This window comes from Sapajus apella, unplaced genomic scaffold (genome assembly GCF_009761245.1).
Source record: "Sapajus apella isolate SASKATOON/1434 unplaced genomic scaffold, GSC_monkey_1.0 scaffold39, whole genome shotgun sequence".
NCBI lineage: Eukaryota > Metazoa > Chordata > Mammalia > Primates > Cebidae > Sapajus > Sapajus apella.
The window spans coordinates 16,734,132-16,754,173 of record NW_022436979.1 but is presented as its reverse complement, the minus strand read 5'-3'; the positions used below and the strand labels follow the sequence as shown (position 1 = coordinate 16,754,173).

Genomic DNA, 20,042 nt, shown 5'->3' with positions numbered 1-20,042 from the left:
TGTAGGCTTTCTAGAATCATTTAAAATAGATCATTTATGAGTGATTATTTTCCTGTCAATCCTGTTTGCTCAGATTATATATTCTCTAACTGGAGAAATTAATTGCTTTTAATACTATAAAATGCCACATGCATTAGGATATAAGGGTATTTCAGAATGAAGATGGAGAGATTGACATGGTGGTTTATCTAGGTGAAGAGAAACTAAATATCTCCTCCTCAACAACACAATGTCAATGAAGAATTTCTTTTTTAAAATACATATTTAGCCTGCAGTTTCATACCCTTCGAAGCTAGAAAAGGAGGCCAAACTCATAGAAAGAGGGAGAGCAGGAGAAATAAAACATTATAAAATCAATAAATGTGATTAAGTATTAAAGTTCACTCTATTCAAATTCTGAGTATGCTTTTTGAAAAGACAGTACTGGGCTATACATTTTAATTATTTCAAGTTACTAGAATGTCATATTAGATAACACCAGTTCTTGCATTAAATAGAATCTCTCATTTTCTGGCTTGCTGTTTTTATTCTAATTTCACTCAAAATTCTCAATCCTAATTTCACTCAAAATTCACTAAGACTATTGCACTATATTCTAACCCAACACTAACTATAATAGTTTTCTCTTATTCACAGTTTCACTTTCTGAAGTTTCAGTTCCCTGCAGTCAACTGTGGTCCAAAAATAGATGACTATGATATAATAAGATATTTTGAGAGAGAGAGACCGTGTCCACATAACTATTACTAAAGTATAAGGCTATGATTGTTCAATTTTATTATTAGTCATTGTTGTCAATGTCTTACTATGCCTAATTTATAAGTTAAACTTTATTACAGCTATAGATGTATGGGAGAAAACAGTATACAACGGGTTCAGTACTATCCGGGGCTTCATGCACCCACTGGGGGGCCTGGACCATATGCCCTATGAATAAGAGGGGGCTACTGTACAGTACAAATTCATTTCCAAACATCCTAAGAATAACCTTATCTACAGTTCGGTGTTACAAGTTAGCATCCATTCTCTTTCAACACCCTGAAAGAAAGCGAGTCACAGCTGAAGGAAGTTGAAATGTAAGCTAAATTGTAAATGTAGTATAAGAATAAGGATATCTCTCATGTCTAGTCAAGAGAGAATATTTGTAGCAATTTACATTCTCCAAAGGTATATTTCTTCTAATTTGAAGAACACTGATACCATTTTTTGCTATGTTAGATAATAGGTTACAGTGTCACATTTTGATGTGTACATTAGTCAATTACTTTACTCATACTTACAAACTGAACCTTAAATTTGACTGCCATTCTTTTAAATCTATGTCCAAGCTTACAAATAACTAAGACTGTGGATGACTTTTCTAAGTTCATCACCACTGCTAAAATGAATTCAAACTGAGTCTATATTAACAATGTGTGAGCAGCATATACCTGATAATATTAATACCAGTGCCCACTAGCCAGCTACGTGTTTGGAGTGGAGTACAAACAGTTTAACCAAAGGAGTCTTTGTTCTTCACTGTTACAAAATTAAAAGTTGTATTAAAGCACATGCAATGAATACTCAATACACTTTTCAAATACATTTGTATTTCTAAAGACTTTCTTTTACATTTCTAACACTCTAATTAGGTTTAACAAGAGTAAAAGTTTAATAAAAATTTGCCAAAAACTTTCTCCATAAAATTTTCACTAAATTTCACCTATTTATAAACATCAGTATTAAGTTTTCTTTTTAACGGCAAATGAATTTAAAGTTTAATTTGTGTGAGACAGTTTATATTTTAAGGTGACTATGGTCTGATATCTATTATAAATAAATAATAAATTTTGCAGTAAAAATGTTTATATCCTTTAAAAAATAGCTGTTGAGATTTTCTCAAGCAATTAAACACTAGCTTTAAAAGTTACGAGTAACTTAAAAAGCATTAATTTACTCATTTTACCATTTTGACAAATAAAAATAAGTTATCAGGAACGATAATTGGTCAATTATCATTTGGTCAAATGTTAGCCCCATTTGACCAAAGAGGAAACTGAAGCCCAATGATCATCAATACCTATGTCCATAATATACTATGAAACATATTTTAGACAGATGCTTCTAAATACATAATTCACAAATACTTGATCTATTAGTCCGAATTCAGTAAAACAACTGAGGCACACCTGCTTAGACTGTTGCAACAGAACAGTAAAGCATAAAATTAGTGTTTGGCTATGCTTTAAAAATTGTTACTGTGACTAAAAATGTAGGCAAGTACTCCAAGACACCAAAGCGATGAGTTAGTTGATTCAAGAGTTACTACTCCTAAGAGTTATTTGTGAAAGGGATTTTTAACAGATTGTACAAGCCAAGAAAGGCCAGATTATCAAAATCTAACAGACTCTGCCAAGTTACTTATGCACTTCTGAATGGCTGAGCCATTCCTAAAGTGTTACCTGGTCAGAATGGGTACAGAGTGCATCATCTGTGCCACAGTGTTCAAACCATGACACAGCTCGAAATATCACAACAGCAACACAGTCCACAAGGACCAATCTGCTTTGGCAGCATTTCTAAAAAGGTATCCACACTGCCAGGAAGCGTTAAGCAAGCACCTAGGCACTAATGAAAGGGATGAAGCCAGTGTCGTTTCTGATATTTTATTTTAGCTATTTATTCACCTTTTATTATAGTTATTTATGAATATCTTATCTTCTTTTTGTGAGGGAAGCACCTTCTTGAAGAGGGCATCTCTGACTCATCTTCGTGGTCACAAGGTGATAAAATATTTTTATATAAAAATATGCAATATATTATTATCTATAATGTATATATAATTCATACGCGTGTGTGTGTGTGTGTATGTGTATGTATATATATATATATATATATATATGTATATATATATAAAATATAGGCCTTCTATGTTAACAGCAAACTAAACCTGGCATAGAAGTTTAATCTAAGAGATCTGCTACGTCAGAAGACAATTCTGGGGAATGTGACCACTTGGGATTGCCTATGCTGCCCCTGATTGGGATGGGGCTCCATTTCCTTCTACTGTAAATGGTTAGTTGAACAAGATATTCTAATATGTTTTTGTTTCTAAATTCCTCCCTCAGTTTGCATATTTCTTAGAGGATCTAAGTGGACAGACTAACAGCTAACTGTAGTTTTTCCATTTACAATGGGTCTTGCAAAGATAAGAACTACGAAAAGGATAAAAATTTCAGAGGGCAGTAATAATAATTTGCTGAGAAGTGCACAGCTTGAGTATTGGAGTTTATTCAGAGTAAGTTTTACAAAAACGTCATTTCCTTTTTTTTAAGCTAAGGTATCTAGCCTAGCAGCTCATTAGGATATAGAAATAAGCATACAGACACGGTACAAAGATACAGTACCAAGGCATTTGACAAACCACTGCCTGTACAGAGATATGGATGGACAACGTAAAGGGCCCAGGACACCTGCAGTGGTATTTATTGTACAATGACATAGAACGGTGGCTTCATAAATTGAATCAAGCAATCCAAACCAAAGAGAGGTTTTGCTTCCAGTAAGAGCAGACAAACCTTTTTCATACTCTTTTTCTAGTAAGAAATAGAAAAATTATGAGAAAACAAACACATACATCTAGTTGAGGACACTGGAGAACTACTAAGGCAGCAAGAACTTGTATTAAAGATCCAAAAGAGGCCAAGTACAGTGGCTCACACCTGTAATCCCAGCATTCTGGGAGGCCAAGGTGGGCAGATCACGAAACCAGGCATTTGAAACCCGCCTGGACAACACGGCGAAACCCCGTCTCTACTAAAAATACAACAAATTAGCCAGGTGTGGTGGTGGGCACCTGTAGTCCCAGCTACTCAGGAGGCTGAGGCAGGAGAATTGCGTGAACCTGGGAGGCGCAGGTTGCAGTGAGCCAAGATGGCGCCACTGCACTCCAGCCTGGGCTACAGAGTGTGACTCCATTTCAAAAAAAAAAAAAAAAAAATCCAAAAAATATAAGGGAAATTCAGTGTCATAATCCAAACATGGCACTGTTTCTGCTTTTGAGGTATCTGCCCATGCAACAGAGAAGCTGAAAGGCTGGGAGCATGCAGTGACTGAGCACCTGAGATACAGAGAAGTGCTGGCAGCCCCAGAGAGCTAAGGCACAGGAAGGAGATGTGAACTTCAGCCTTCATCCAACAGAAGGGGCCCTGTTAAAACACCCCAAGAGTTCAACTGGGATTTTGAAGAGCTTTGCCCTAAAAGAAAAGGGAAACTGGAAATAGACCCGCCCTTAGAGAAGGATTGAAGCCCGGGCTGCAGTCAGCTCAAATCATGATTAGATTAAAATTACCTGCCCCAGGCCTACCTACCTAGAAGAAACAAAACTAAATCCTCTCTAGGATGACAGAGTATTCAAAAATTATATATTAATGTGCAGAATTTGGGCAAGTAACTAGAAACAACTAAAAAATTATCAAATAGAAATTTTGAGATTAAAATTTTTTTTATTTTTAATGAGATGATGTCTTGCTATGATGCCCAGGCTGGTCTTAAACACTTGGCCTCAAGCCATCCTCCCACCTTGGCCTCCCACAGTGCTGGGATTACAGGAGTGAGCCACTGCACCCAGTTTCACATATAAATTTTTGAACTGAAAAATACAGTGTATTTAAGTTGAAGTCAAAAATAAAAGAAAATCTCCAACTGTTTGAAAATTAAACAATGGACTCATATGAGAATTCACAAAGGAAGTCAGAAATATTTTGGTCTGAATAACAATGGAAATATAAAATTCAAAACTTGTGAGATGTGGGCAAAAGCCTGTGCATAAAGTAGCTTAGAGCCTTAGTGCAAACATGAGAAAGTAAGAAGGGCTGAAACTGTTTGGCAGTATCCACTAAGATATGTACAGTCAGGTGCCACATGTCCACATTTCGCTGCATATAAGATGGTATGTCTTAGGCCGGGCGTGGTGGCTCATGCCTGTAATCCCAGCACTTTGGGAGACAAGGCAGGCAGATCATAAGGTCAGGAGTTCGAGACCTGCCTGGCCAATATGGTGAAACCCTGTCTCTACTAAAAATACAAAAATTAGCCAGGCACATTCGTGGGCACCCGTAGTACCAGCTACTTAGGAGGCTGAGGTAGGAGAATCATTTGAACCCAGGAGGCAGACGTTGCAGTTAGCCAAGATGGCGCCACTGCACTCCAGCCTGGGGAACAGAGCGAGACTCCTTCTCCAAAAATAAAAAAATAAATAAATAAATAAATAAATAAATAAATGTTATGTCTCGCACTGCGTTTTCTACCTTTGGATAAGTTTAGATATGGAAATACTTACCACTGTGTTTTACAATTCTAGGTACTGAATGTACTCATAATATGTACTTACAGTACTCAGTACAGTATCATACTGTACACGTTTGTAGCCTAGAAGCAACAGGCTATACCATATAGCCTAGGTGTGTAGTAGCCATATCATCTGGGTTTGCATTAAGTATACTCTGTGATGTTCACAGGACAAAGGAACTGCCTAATAATACACTTCTCAGAATATATACCCATTGTTAAGTGAGCCATGGTTGTATTTTTTAAAATAAATTTTATTGTGTATATTTGAGGTTTACAACATGATGTTATGGAATACATACAGTTAGTAAAATGATTACTATAGTGAAGCAAATTAACTTATCTATCAACTCACACAGTTATCATTTTTTGTCACAAGGGCAGCTAAAATCTGAACAAGAATCCCTAATACAATACAATGTTATTCCCTTTAGTCCTCATGTTGTACGTTACAGCTCTAGGTTTGTTCAGCCTGCACATCTGCACCTGTTATGCTTTGAACCACATCTCACCATTTCAACTCCCCTGACCTCTGCCCACCTCCCAAGGTCCATTGTTTTATTCTTTGTCTCTGTGTATTTGATCCTTTTTTTTCAAGAGTCCACATATAAGTGGTCCACATATAAGGCATGTATAATAGACATGTACACTAAGGCATAATTTTTAATAATCACAAATTGAAATTAATGTACATCAATATTACATAAGATAAAGAATTTATGGTATGTACACAAAAGTGGAACACTATACAGCAATAAAAGTGAATGTGGATCTTGAAATGCTGTTGAGCAAGGCGAGCCATCAAATTAATACATATAGTATCCAGTCTTAGGACGTTCAAAGAAGGTGAAAAATTAACCCCCAGTACTCACGAGGCTAGTACCACCTTTAGGGAAAAGAAAAATAATAAGGAGGGGTCACGGTAATAACCTAGTTCATGACCTGGGTATTGGTTACATGAGTTTATTTACTTGGCGAACAGCCTTTAATATTCCAAAAATCAAGGATAAACAAGCTCTGATCTTAACAGCAGTTTGGTTAAAAACACTCTGGCCAAGATTCAGGAAACAACTCTTCATGAGGCATTATGAGATCTAGTTAAGTTTGACTTAAGACTTTTAAGTTGTGGGCATCTTTAAATATTGGGTTATCTGACAAAAGAGCAACTTGGCTTAACTCTGCAGAGCAAAACTCAGCACAATGAGGGAAAGCAAGTTACAAGACTCAAATTTTGATTCAATATTCTAACTACTAACAATAAAACTGCCCAACAGGCCAGGAACAGTGGCTCATGCCTGCAATCCCAACACTTTGGGAGGCCGAGGCGGGCAGATCACTTGAGGTAAGGAGTTCGAGACCAGTGTGAACAGTGTGGCCAACATGGTGAAACCCTATCTCTATTAAAAATACCAAAATTAATATTGGTGGCATGTGCCTGTAATCTCAGCTACTCAGGAGGCTGAGGCAGAAGAATCGCTTGAACCCAGTTGGCAGAGATTGCAGTGACCCAGCCTAGGTGACAGAGTGAGACTTCATCTCGAAAAAACAAACAAAAAAAACCTGCCTAATAATAGAACACACTGTCTCAATAATAAAGACTATCCCAAACTTTGAACTTGTTCACATAAATGTAGACAGACCACTCATCAAGGATAAGTGGAGGAGTTTTCTATACCAAATGGAGATGAGAGCTGATCACTGAAGCCCCTTCCACATCCTTCAGACTCTATGCATATTAGTCAACATAGAACCACAATTTAAAACCTCTTACCCTTAATCTTGTAGTGGAGATCTCAGCTTTTAAAATATCGGGATCATATTTAGTACTGGATGAAGATCCTGAGAATACTTTTTAAAAAGAAAAAAGAAAACCTAATTATTTACAAGTTGCATAACTAGTTCTCAGCTTGCAATTTACTGAAGCTATACATGGGGGAAAAAAGAATTTACTGAAGCTAAAATAAGATTTATGTGCTTCTGTGAATACTTACTTTTTATAATTCCTTTATTGTCATTCATCAGACACCTAAATATAAAAAGTAATCTTCAAACCTCTATCATTTTTTTTAACTCTGTAACGAGTAATGTCATGCAGGCCTTGGTACTTAACTTTCTTCTGGGTTTTATGCATACTATGTCCTTAGAGGACTATGCTGCAGCAGTATATCAGAGTTTTGCATTATCAAGGAATTTATAATTTAAGTAGAACTTCTGAGCTCATCATAGCTGCTGCTTTAAACAAAGCCAGCTCCAAATAATCAATCTGTGAGATGAGGGAGAGGTAAATCAACTCAGGTGGATAACAGAAATTACACTGAAGACAATAGTTCCAGTTCCTCTCCACAAAAAATATTGTACAAAAGTAGCAGAAAAGGGCCAAATTACTTTCACTGTTCTGAAAAAGCAAAAATTAACTCATAAATGCATACAGGCAACCTGGCAGAGGTGGGAGCAGAAACAGAAGGCATGCATAATCCCCAAAAGGGGCTACTTTTATCTGGAGTGGGGGTGAGAGCTTTATTGAAAAATCTGGGGTGTGCCCTTGCCGCTCATGGTTTTGAGAGACTCTTCCTGCTTAGGAGGGAAAAGGCCTCAAAATTAAACTCCATAGAAATTTAAGTGGCCTTCCGTTATCTACAATCCAGTCTCCAATTCTAAAGTCTGAATAGCCACACTGTACTTACAGCTTGTGCGAGAACTTGACTTTTCCTTATAGGCATCATTTAATCGCACATATTCATCCAGGGCCAGAGCCAGCCTCTGCTCCTTCACATGGTACAGCTCCTTCTGGGTCCGGAGGGCATCCTGCGCCACGGAGAGGTAGTCCTTCAGCATCTTCTCCTGTTCCCCCCTCCATTGTTTCCTTGGATCTTCTATCTGTGTGGTTTCTGAAAACATTAGGTGGAGGGTTTTTTTTTTAGAATTTAACTTTGTTTTCTGGATTGTTTAAGCTTTAGGGAGTAGGCTAGCTTAAGTTCTTACATCCTCTAATGAGTTTTTTTTAGCAGTGCCAGAGTGACTTCTCCAGAAATGTGATATTTTTGTTTTATTTTACCCAGTCCCTATGCCTTCAACTTCCTTCCCCTTTCAGGTTCTCATCAACAATGTATTTTCACTATAAATCTATCACACATGATATTGTCAATCAGATCATTCCTTTCCAGAATACTGTGGCTCCCCAGTGCCTACAGAATAAAAGCCAAGCTATTCATTTCTGCTCTTGAGGCCCTGTATAATCTGGACCCAGCCTACCTTTGTTCACCTAATACAGGACTCTAGCCACACTGCCCTCTGCATCAGCAGTAATCAAAGCTGGTCTACTCTGCAGACCAACACCAGTCCATGAACCCAGTTTTGTGTCTACAACAGTAAGTATAGAAATAGAGACTAAACGTTTTGTAATCTTTATAGCAATTTAGTCAGTTATTGTTTGTCTGTTGATAAACATTTTGCATTTCTTTGTGTGCATATGTTTTCACTTTTCTAGTAATTCACTTTTTATTTTATAAAAATATCAGTGAGTCCGCAGTGGATCTGAAATTTAAAAACGAACAAACAAAAAAACCCTGGTCCTGTTTTACACAGAATGCTCTAGCCTAAGGCCCTGGTTCTTGGTTCTATACTTCTGCACACTAGAATCAACCAGAGACCCCTTTTTGAAAAAACCCAGTCCGATTAGAGTTTCTGTGGATGGAACCCAGGCACTGTAGATTTAAAAGCTCCCCAGATGATTCCAATGAGCAGCTGAGCCCAAGAACCCTGCTCTGCAGCAGCTCACATGCTACCTCCTCCAGAAGCTTCCCCAGTCACCTCATCTGCAAGTCAGCCCTTTATCCTCTGTCTTCCACAGCAGCTTATGCTATTTTATAAACTCAGAACACATTCTTTACTGTATGGTGAAGCTACAGTAGCAGCCACAAAACATGAAGAAAAAAACAAAAGAATCAGATTTCCCTAAACATTTTATGTTCTTATATTTTAAAATTGACAAATTTTTTGGCCACATGTTGGGCCAAGGGGTTGGAGTGTACTGGGTGTCCAGCAATGGGGTACAATGGTATACCACTGTACAAGAGAATGGACAGTTTTGGTGATGCTTAGTGCAGGTTGCTTAGGAGACATCCCCCTGTGTTTGCAGACATGTACTGGACCCCTCTGCTGTGAAAGAAAGGAGCATGGCCATTTTCCAGTAAAGGAAGGGATTCAGAATGGGGCAGAGTAAATAAAAGAGGCTTCCTGGATGCTGATGTTCTATTTTTTCACCCATTACGATTACACAGTTAACTTCTAAAATATGTTAAACTTTGTTATTTCAATCTATTCATTTTTCTGCATGTTGTATTCAGTAATGCAATGTTTTAAAATAAAAGTAAAATAGTTCTAAGGCACAAAAGCTATGGCATTATGACTTAAGATCTTGTCTCCAGCAGGACATTGTATCTGAGTGGACCCCACCACCACCAACAGCAAACACAAACAGGAGATAATTTGGGACAAATAAAAGTTACGGCTTTAATACAGAAAACACATGAAGTGTGATACACAAAAGCTTCATTGAGATTTTTAAGAAACAAAGCAAAACACAAAGAAGGTAGAATAACAGGGCCACTGTAAATAACTAGAAGACAAAATAAAATATATGAACAATGGTTTTCAGATGTTGGACAACAGGTGGTACAAGATTGTGATCTCTGAAAGAAGGGAAATGAACCCCACAATTATCTTACATTTCTGCTGAAAGCACTTTATGGACAGCAGTGCAAAGAGAGGTATTTCAAGCAGAGAAAGGAGGTATTGCTAAACTGAAGGGAGAAGAGGCAGATTTCAGGGAAGCCATGACAGACAGGTGGAATAGGTAAAGCAAAGCACAGGAGAAGTTCCAGAGACTGCAGAAGTTTCAGAAATGTGCACAGGTATTACAAGAAGTCTGTGGGTAAATGCTAAGATGCACAAGGTCAGGCAAAGGGCCAACTGGGAAGCCACAGGCAGATAAATTCCCCGAGCCCACACAGGGCTGTGACACTTTCAAATTATGACCAGCCAGAGGAGAAAGGCCTTAGTTAACATCTAGGGAATACAGTGGAGACCACAGCAAAGTCACACCTTAACAATGGAGCTAAATAAGACATAGGGTAAAGGCTACTCTGAACCTACACTAACAAAGTTCTAAAGCAAGATTCAAAAGGACCAAGCTGGTCAGCAAGTAACTTAACTGCCAGTCAGAGGAAAAAAAGTATAGAGGTTTCCTAAAAGGCACAACATCTAGCACTCAATGAAAACAACAAAACCAACTTTATAATGTTTAGCATCCACTATAAAGTTACTAAATATAACAAAAAGCACAAAAGTATGGCCCATAATCAGAGAAAAATCGGTCAACAGAAACAGATCTGGAAATGTAGAAATGATGGAATAAGCATAATCTGGAAAAAACTGCTATTTTGCAATGGAATAGATCCCAAAAATAAACCCACACATCTACTGTTGTCCAAATAGCCAGTAAGCAGATGAAAAGAGGCTCAACATCACTAATCGTCAAGGAAATACAAGTCAAAACTATAATAGGATACCACTGCACACTATGTAAAATGGCTAAAATTTAAAAACTGGCAATGCCAAGTGTTGAAGAGGATGTGTTGCAATTGAAATTCTCATTCATTGCTACTGGGAATCTAAAATGGTGCAATCCCTTTGGAGAACCACTTAGCAATTATGATACAACCCAGCAATCCTACAATTTGTTATTTACTCAAGAAATATGAAAATATGTATCTACAAAAAGACCTCTAAACAAATATTCATTAACAGCTTTATTCATAATAAACAAAACTGTCTATTACAGGTAATGACTAAGCAAATTGTGGTATATCCATGCAATAAAGTACTACTTAGCAATAAAATGAAACAAAATACTAAAACAGCAATATATAAGACTCTGAAACACATGCTGAGTGAAAGACGTCAGACACAAAAGAGCACGTTTTATGATTCCATTTATACGAAATTTGGGCAAAGGTAAATATAATCCAATAACAGAAAGAAGATCAGTGGTTGCTGGGGCCCAGCAATACTGAGAAGTACTTGTTACAACACAGCAAGAAGAAAGCTCTTTTTCAGGGGATGGAAATGTTCTCTATATTGATTAATGTAATGGTTACATGCTATATACTTGTCAAAACTCATGAATTGCATAGTGAAAATAGATTCAATTTATGTATTTGTATATAATAATAAAGCTGATTTAAAGTTTATTTAAAATATGCTTTGCAAAGTTCAAATGAATGACTGATGAACAGTAAAGAGAACTGAGGTATAATGGAACAGTAATAAAATCCTTTTCCACTATCAGCTGTTGGAAAAGAGCACTGGTTAGGGACTAGGGCCGTGTGGGTTCCATATCCAACTAACCAGATGTGAGACTCTAGAAGTATTTTACCTCTCTTACTCTCACGTCTCTCCAGTGTAAAAAGAGGGTGAAATACGGACGAATATTTTCTGATGTAGTCTTTGTAGTGAACACCGTTGGTGTCCTAGCCTGGTATTCTCGGGTCTTTCTGCCAGGGCCGGCTCTTTGTTGTTGATGGATGTCTGATTGCTCTTGGGCACTGCGCTAACTCACCTGCAGCCAATGACTGACTAGTGAAAAAGACAGAAACAGCTCCCAGGTAGAGCAAACTCTGTAAATTGCACTTCAGAGCCACCGCAATCATGTGGAGTCAGAGACTTTACAGAAATAAAATCTTCGTTTGATTTTTCCCTTCACTTTCTTTATATCCTCATTTCCTTACTGATTTACCCCAGGATTTCCTTCATAAACCACTTTCACTTAAATTCTTGGCTTAGGGCCTGCTTCTGAGAGAACTCAATCCAACGTAACCTTGTATAATCTATGCAAATGGAAATGGATGAAGTTTGATCTTGGACTGTACTTCTCATATCCTCACGTGATGGCTTTTAGTAACACTGTGTGTATGGGCATGGCAGGGGAGAAATGAGAGGAATAATCACTCTTGAAAATAAAGAAGGGAAATAAACTTGTCATTAATAGAGAAATGTGACAGCAAGTTCTGGCAATTGTTTTCTAAGATTCTAGTAGAGAACTGAATAAATAAGCTGCTCTGGTTATTGTAAAACATAAAGTTAGATTAAAGCACAGCCTAATTGCCTCAATAAAATCATTTTTTTGCTCCATTAATAACAACACTCTTAGATTTTAAGCCCTTGATGTCATATCATACCTGAAAATACTTCTACAGCCCAGAGTTCCACAACCCCATTCTTAAGGGTACACTCATAGAGACAGTGTACATTAGTCAGCCCAGGCCACACTGGAAATGAAAGGGGTGGATACAGGACTATGGAACATATAGAAGGAAAGTGTTCCAACAAGAACCTCAGCTAAACTTATTACTGGAAAGGGATGAGGAGGTACTGAGGTTCAGGAGGAAGAAGAAAAAAGAAGATGATATGGTTACCACCTGGGCAGCAGGAAGGCTGAGGTACCTGCATTGTGGAAAATTAAACATGAAAAGGAGGGATAATTGTTCTTTCCACCCAATACTTGAATGATTAAAATGATTCCACACTGAAATATATGTTGAGAATACTGAGACTCAGGTCATATTGAAGTAAGTTTTTAAAAAAAGCAGATGAATTATTTGAGTCCTGAGGAAGTTTTAAGAATATGAACACTGGAAAGAAGAACTGAGATATAATATACCAGTAGCTAAGATCATAAACTCTGTATTCAGTCTAACTGGGTTCAAATCCAGGCGTGTCACTTACAAATTGTGTGACCTTGAGCAGGTTCTTAAACCACTCCAAGGTTCAATTTCCTCCTTAATAAAATGGAGCTAATAATTCAGGGGGCTGTTTGGAAGATTAAATGAGATACTGCAAAATGTAAAAAGCCTTTAATGCTAGTAAGCTATAACAATGTCTGTGATGCTCAGATCGCAAAGCAAAGAGATTATAAAGTCGCATTCCTTTCCCCAGCCTTGACTCCAGGGAGCATCTGTGTCTAGAACTAAGGCTCCACAGATCACTCTGCACCCATGTTAACCTACCCTGGTTTGAACCAGCTGATGAAAATCGGATACAGTCAGCTGTAACAAATGAATTATATATATACATATGCTCAACACCTCCCCTCAATCTGTGCACATGGAAGCAACGCTGGGGAAAAAGGACACCTGTAACTTACTATAAAATTATATCCACTCTGCTTCCCGTTCCCTTAGTGGAATTTGCACACGCTACCATATATGAATTTATACAAGATGTCAGGGGCAGATCAGCAGATTAGACTGAAAAACAATCAAGAAAATACTGCTTCTCAAAGTTTCTTAGTATGACACATAATGTTGCACTTTCCATTTGTCAGTGGGCGATATACTGATCATTTTAAAAATTTTTATATATTTTATGATCTTTGACATCTCACCTAACTGTGAACAAAAAACCAAAAAATTGCATGCTAGAGCAGCTGATGTCTAAACAAGAGATGTAGAAGAGGATAGTCCAGGATGGACAAACCCTCCAGCTAAGAATCTTCAAGGACATCAACACTACAAGGCAGACCAGCCGTCTGGAGAATGTGCGAGATAGGCAGAGATCAAATAAGAGTCCAAACTTCTCGGTTTAAAATATTCATTGTAACTGAGGTCTCTGATTATCCTAATATTTAATACCTATATCTATTTCCAATATTTATGTATGTGAATGCAACCTGCCTCAAAGTATAGAACTCATCCTCTAACAAAGATAAATGTGTGGTCTTGAAAAGTTTTCAAAACTGTAGATGGCTTCCAATAATCCTCATTTCCTAGTAATTCATGCCTCTTGAGTATGGGCGAGATCTAATGGCTTGCTTCTAATGAACGGAAGATAGATTAAGTGACAAGATATTACTTCCTAGATTAGGTTACAAAAGACTGTTCTGTTGTCTTGCTCACTCTCTCTCTCTCCCTGGTTCTTCTTGGTTTTTTGGCTCTAACAAAGCAAGCTGCCACGTGAGCTGTCCTATGGAGAGACCCACATGGCATGGAATGACGGAGGCCTCTGGCCAGCAGCCAACAAGGAAATGAATCCTGCCAACAACCATATGAGTAGCCTGAAAGCAAATCTTCCTCCAGTCAAGCCTTGAGGTGACTGCAGCCTGGTGGACACCTTGACTGCAAACCATGACAGAGACCTTGAGCCACAGAATCCTGCCTGGATTCATGGCCCACAGAAGACATGAGATAATAAATATTACTTTAAACCACTAAATTTTGGGACAATTTGTGAGGGTGAGATATATAATTAATAAACTAATGAAATAAAGAGATAATAAAAATTAAAAATATATGTTAGAAATCTGAAATGTTCTTAATTTATAATAATTATAAGATATGTACTCTCAGTTGTCTCTCAGTCTTTTGAGGTTTGAGCCAATCATATTTCCCTCCATGCTGGGGACACAGTATATTTCAATAAAATATTTGTCAGTGGCTAAAATGCCACAAAACACTGTTGACACTTAAATGAATAAAGTGTAATAATAACAATGAAAATAAACTATCAGCATTTGTCTCAGATAGGTCAGGAAAAACACTCTGGTAGACTGGTTTAAACACTGCACATTACAAGACAGTCAGTGGGAAGCATTAACATTTCTGAAATATTGCACAATTCAGATATGAACTATAAGAAGCTTCCCAAAGGCACCTTAGAAGATGGCTTCATAAGGCAGGATTGTGCTTCATATCCATCGTTACATTTGCAGAATAGATTTGTGAAGATTATTTATTAAATGTAAATACTCAATTATATTATACAAATGTGGTATTTTTTATTAAGACCTAGTGGCCTTGGGAGATCATGGCATTATAATGTAATTTGCTGTTGTCTACTATATGAAAGAAACAATATATCACATACTGTTAAAATGCCATATACCTCAAGGGCATTCACATTCCATCAGTTTTATAGATGTGGAACTTTATAGGTAGAGAACACATGAGTTACAAGAGCTTATCATGGATGATAACATTAGACTCTTCAAAGGAAGATTATTTTTGTCTATAATGCATATTTCTATTCTCCCTACTATGCTCAGGAAGAATAAATCAAATGAACATAAGTAACTTTCCTTATCTTCCTTTTTATAAAGTATCTGCTATTTTTATCTATTATTTGTCCATTAATTTCTACAGACAATTATTTACCATCTACCACATGCAATAGGGAAAATGAGATACTCAGGCATGATCCTTTCTTCCAAGAAACTTACAAAATGTAGAATAAATAGTGACACAGATATATGCAGAACATGATTAGCACCTGGAGTGAAGAATGGCTAAGTGCCATGGCAGTTTAGAAACAAATGGGTTTCTTCTGGCTGAAAAGAGTACAGTTCCATGGCATAGGCAGTTTTTAAAGACGGTTTTGAAAGATTCCCAACAAGAGAACCTGGCCCTTGTTTCCTGCTCCAGCCAAAACCCCTGGTTATCCCAGTCACACCAGCCTCCAGCTGCACTGAACTTCCTGCATGTCTTTCCTCAAGTCCTGCTTTCTTTAGCCTCTTGAGACCTTTGAATCTACTTGTGGTCCTCCTTCTTCCCCATCCTCTTTTTCTCCAGCCTGGTTAACTCAGTCATCTCTTGGGTGTCAGCTTAAAGCCCTTTCTCCAAGAAGCCAGGGCTATGCTATTCAGAAGGGAGAGGGTGTGTCTTCTTATTTCCCTGTGTTCTCCTGGCATGGTGATGGTTCTTTCCTTATTTCACTATGCACTCTCATTTCTTTACCAATACTCCAAGAAGGAATAGCCTATGATCTCTTGAATGTCCGGTAAAAGAACGTAAAATTCATTTTGTAAGCAATAATGTGCCACAGAAGGGTTTTATGCAAGAGCACTAAAGGATCTATTTTTTTTTTTTTTTTTTAAGAGATGAGGTCTTGTATGTTACCAAGACTGGCCTTGAACTCCTAGGCTCCAGCGATCTTCCCACCTCTCAGCCTCCTAAGTAGCTGGGACTGCAAGCAAGAGCCACCAGGCTCAGCTTCAAAGGATCTTAACTATATTTTACAAAAATCATCTGACAGAAATGTGAGGTTCCATTATCAAAAGAGTTGATATGATGGTGCAAAAAAATTTTTGATGAAAATTATACATTCCATGAAAAAGTTTATAAAACAGTATATACAATATAACTCCATTTGAGAGGTAAAATACATTTAACACTGTGTGGGAGGCAGGGGGACTGCTTGTGGTTCAGTTTGAGACCAGCCTGGGCAACACAGAGAGATGCCATTTCTACCTCAAAAAAATAAAAACAAAGTAAGTTTTTTAAACTGTATATATGTACATGTGTGTATCAATATAAAAAGTCTGGAAGGATAGACATCAAAAGATTTAGAATACTTAGTTAACACTGGGTTGTATGAACATAGACAATTTTTCTTTTTTGAGAAGGAGTCTCCCTCTGTTACACAGGCTGGAGCATAGTCTCAGCTCACTGCCTCTGACTCCCGGGTTCAAACGATTCTCCTGCCTCAGCCTCCCGAGCAGCTGGGACTACAGGCGCACAACACCACGTCCAGCTAATTTTTGTATTTTTAGTTGAGAGGGGGTTTCACCATGTTGGCCAGGCTGGTCTCAAACTCCTGACCTCATGTTCCACCCACTTCGGCTTCCCAATCTTCTTTTTATTTATCTATATTTCCTACTTTTCCCTATACACCAGTACTTTTTGTTTGTTTGTGTTTGAAACACGGTCTCACTCTGTCAACCAGGCTGGAGTGCAGTGGTGTGATCATAGAGCACTGCAGCCTTGAACTCCCGGGCTTCAGAGATCTACCCACCTCAGCCTCCCAAGTAGGTGGGACCACAGGTACAAACTGCCTCCCGAGTGCAAACTGCAAAACATGTTGAAAGAATTATTCCCAAAACTGAACACATCCTTTTGTATGAAGTTCCAGAACAGACAAAACTAAGCTATGGTTATAAAAATCAGAACAATGTCTGAGTAGAAAGGGGCAGATAGAACTTACTAGGGAGATGGAAGAAGTTTGTACCTTGATGCAGGGGCAAATTATGAAAGATTATACATATGTCAAAGTCTGCTCAGAATAAATGCTTAAAATCTGTGCATTTTTGTGTATGTATATGAAACCTCGATTACTAAAAGAAAGATAAAAAACTGTAGTACAACTCTGACTCTACCAAAAAGTGATTTACTTCTGGTTGTATTAGTAACATCAAAACCTTACAAACCATACCTCCTTATTACCTTCTAGTTAGTTACAAACATCCCTCATTGATATCTATATCCCCATTCCACACATACCCACTGAAAGGTGAAAATGACCATAAAACACTTATGGCCCAAAATAACTTTTACTGTCAAGGTCAAATCTTTTACTTCTAAATATTCAATAGTGTTTCTTAGAGATAGTATTAAACAGCTAAACATTTCTTATTTCATCTTTTATTTAAATAATGAGAAAATGATGCTGAAACTATACAATGTCAAAACACAACATATGTGTGGAACAGCTGTTTGAGAAGATAATACCATTTGTTTCCTAAACTACCTCAAAAGAATGTCTTGAAGATTAATGAGACAATGGACCAGATCATTTTCAGTGGGTGAACTATTTGCTGCTGGTAATTTGGGTACATCAGACCACTAGAATACCATTACCATTAAAGCAAAATAGTAAACTTAAAATTTTATATTCTAATAGTGAAGTTTTAAAATATTCAAAATGGTGCTTTCTGAAGCATAGTTTATACTTGAAGTGTACTTTAATTCCTTTAAATAAGAACAGAAAGCTTTTGATTGCTGAATTAAGCAATAAAGCTCTTCTTTTTAACATTTTAAGAGTTTATCATTATACTAGTCACCCAGCAATGAAAACATAAAAGATGCAGTCAGTGCCCTCAAGAGGCTCGCAATTTAGTGAGGAAAACAAAAAATAATATAAATGCAATATGACAATGCTTTTTAAAAAATCCCTACATACCTGGTCCTCCAGAAATATCTGGAAGGAGCATTCAACCAGAATGTGATGGGACCTGTGAAGTGGAAGGGTGGGTATCAGAGAAGGCCTATGAGCAGCAGTGGCACCTGAGCAGACCACCCCTAGAAGGATGTGGCCTTCAGTGAAGGTCTAGGACCTGTGCAGAGAGTGTTCAGGCTAGGCTCCATGGATGCAAAGAAAGGCAACCAGCCAAGGAGGCACAGGGTACTCCTAGAGATCTCCAGTGCCAGGCAGGGCAGGAGATGAAAAAGGAGATGCCAGTGCAAGCAGACTGGGAAGAGCCTTCTAGCAAGAAATACAACATATGCATCCAGACTCTGAGAAAGACTTAGATGTGGCAGTCAGTAGCCTGAAGGAAGTAACTAAAGTTATCACCCAAGGAGATCTGCAGCATGCAAACAACAGAAGACTATTACAGAAATCCTGGCATCGGGTCCAGGTGAAAAAGGAACAGGTAAAAGAAAGGTGGGCAGGTGCAGTCAGGTATGTGAACAGTATGTCACAAAATCAAACGAATAAAGAGCAGGAGGGAATAACTCACAGTGACAAGTCACAGAGACAAGCCTACAGTGTTGTTTGGATTTGATAATTTGTGGGTTGTATTAGACCCTTATTGCCTTGCTATAAAGGAATACCTGAGACTGAGTAATTTATTTAAAAAAAAAAAAAAAAAAAGAGGTTTAATTGACTCACGGTTCTGCAGGATGTACAAGCTCGGCCCTGGCATTTGCTAGACTCCTGGGGAGGCCTCAGGGAGCTTTTATTCATGGCAGAAGGCAAAGTTGGAGCAGGTACATTATGTGGAGAGAGAGGAAGCAAGACAGCAAGGGGAAGATGCCTCACACCTTTAAACAGCCAGATCATGTGAGAACGCACCACAGTGAAGACAGCACCAAGGGGATGGTGCTAAACCATGAGAAATCCACTCCCATGATCCAGTCACCTCCCATCAGGCCCTACCTCCAACGCTGGAGATTACATTTCAACATGAGATTTAGATGGGACAAATATCCAGACTACATTATGGTGTCTCAGGTGCCCTCAGCAAGAACAGTTTCTGTGAGATGATGGAGAATAATGGAGGAAGTGGAGTTCCTGCAGACTACAGCTTTCAGCAAGTCTGGCTGTGAAGGGAAGAGGAGACAACCAAGGCTGGTGAGGGATTTCGGCTGAAGGATGGTTTTGAGAGGGTGAAGAAAAGGAGTTTAATGCCATCTGTTTGTATTTGTTTTGCGGTTTTGGTTTCGTTTTGAGAGTTTCCAGTGTTTATATATTAAGACAAAATAATTTATTACTAGAAATGGTAGAAGAACATTTTAAAATCAGGAAATAACTAGTAAAGATACCAAACAGGAAAGAAGGATGAAATAGAAAAGTTATTAAGAGGTATTTATAGGGGTGGTGGTATCCAGAGGAATGCCTCTTTCACTGAGAAAGAGAAGAAAGCAGTGAAGGTGGGTTTAGATACCAAAGAGTTTGTAGGTGTTGAGAGGGAAGCTGATGTTGGTACAAAGAGAGCTTATTTCTGTTGACCTAGGATGGCACAGTTGGTTTCTGGTTTCCCAAATACTACTTTAAGGAAAGAAAGCTACATAATTATTCATCTAAAGCAAGTAAAGAAGTGAGAGTTAAATAGTTAATACATTTCAGATATTTCACTGAGTTGTTTATTTGCAATGATATAAGGG

At 37.9% G+C, this 20,042-nt stretch overlaps 1 protein-coding gene across 6 annotated transcripts in view; it reads right to left on the bottom strand.

The window, feature by feature from the left end:
- WWC2 (WW and C2 domain containing 2) overlaps positions 1-20,042 on the bottom strand; it is a 210,803-nt gene that overhangs the window by 92,720 nt on the left and 98,041 nt on the right. For 3 of the 6 annotated variants that reach the window (XM_032298717.1, XM_032298719.1, XM_032298718.1), the window contains 2 exons: positions 8,013-8,216; positions 7,100-7,176 (listed from right to left, as the gene is read on the bottom strand). The exons of the other annotated variants lie outside the window; for them this stretch is intronic. In XM_032298717.1, coding sequence (XP_032154608.1) covers positions 7,100-7,176; positions 8,013-8,216 — 281 coding nt within the window. The remainder of the gene's footprint in view (positions 1-7,099; positions 7,177-8,012; positions 8,217-20,042) is intronic. 6 annotated transcript variants of the gene reach the window in all.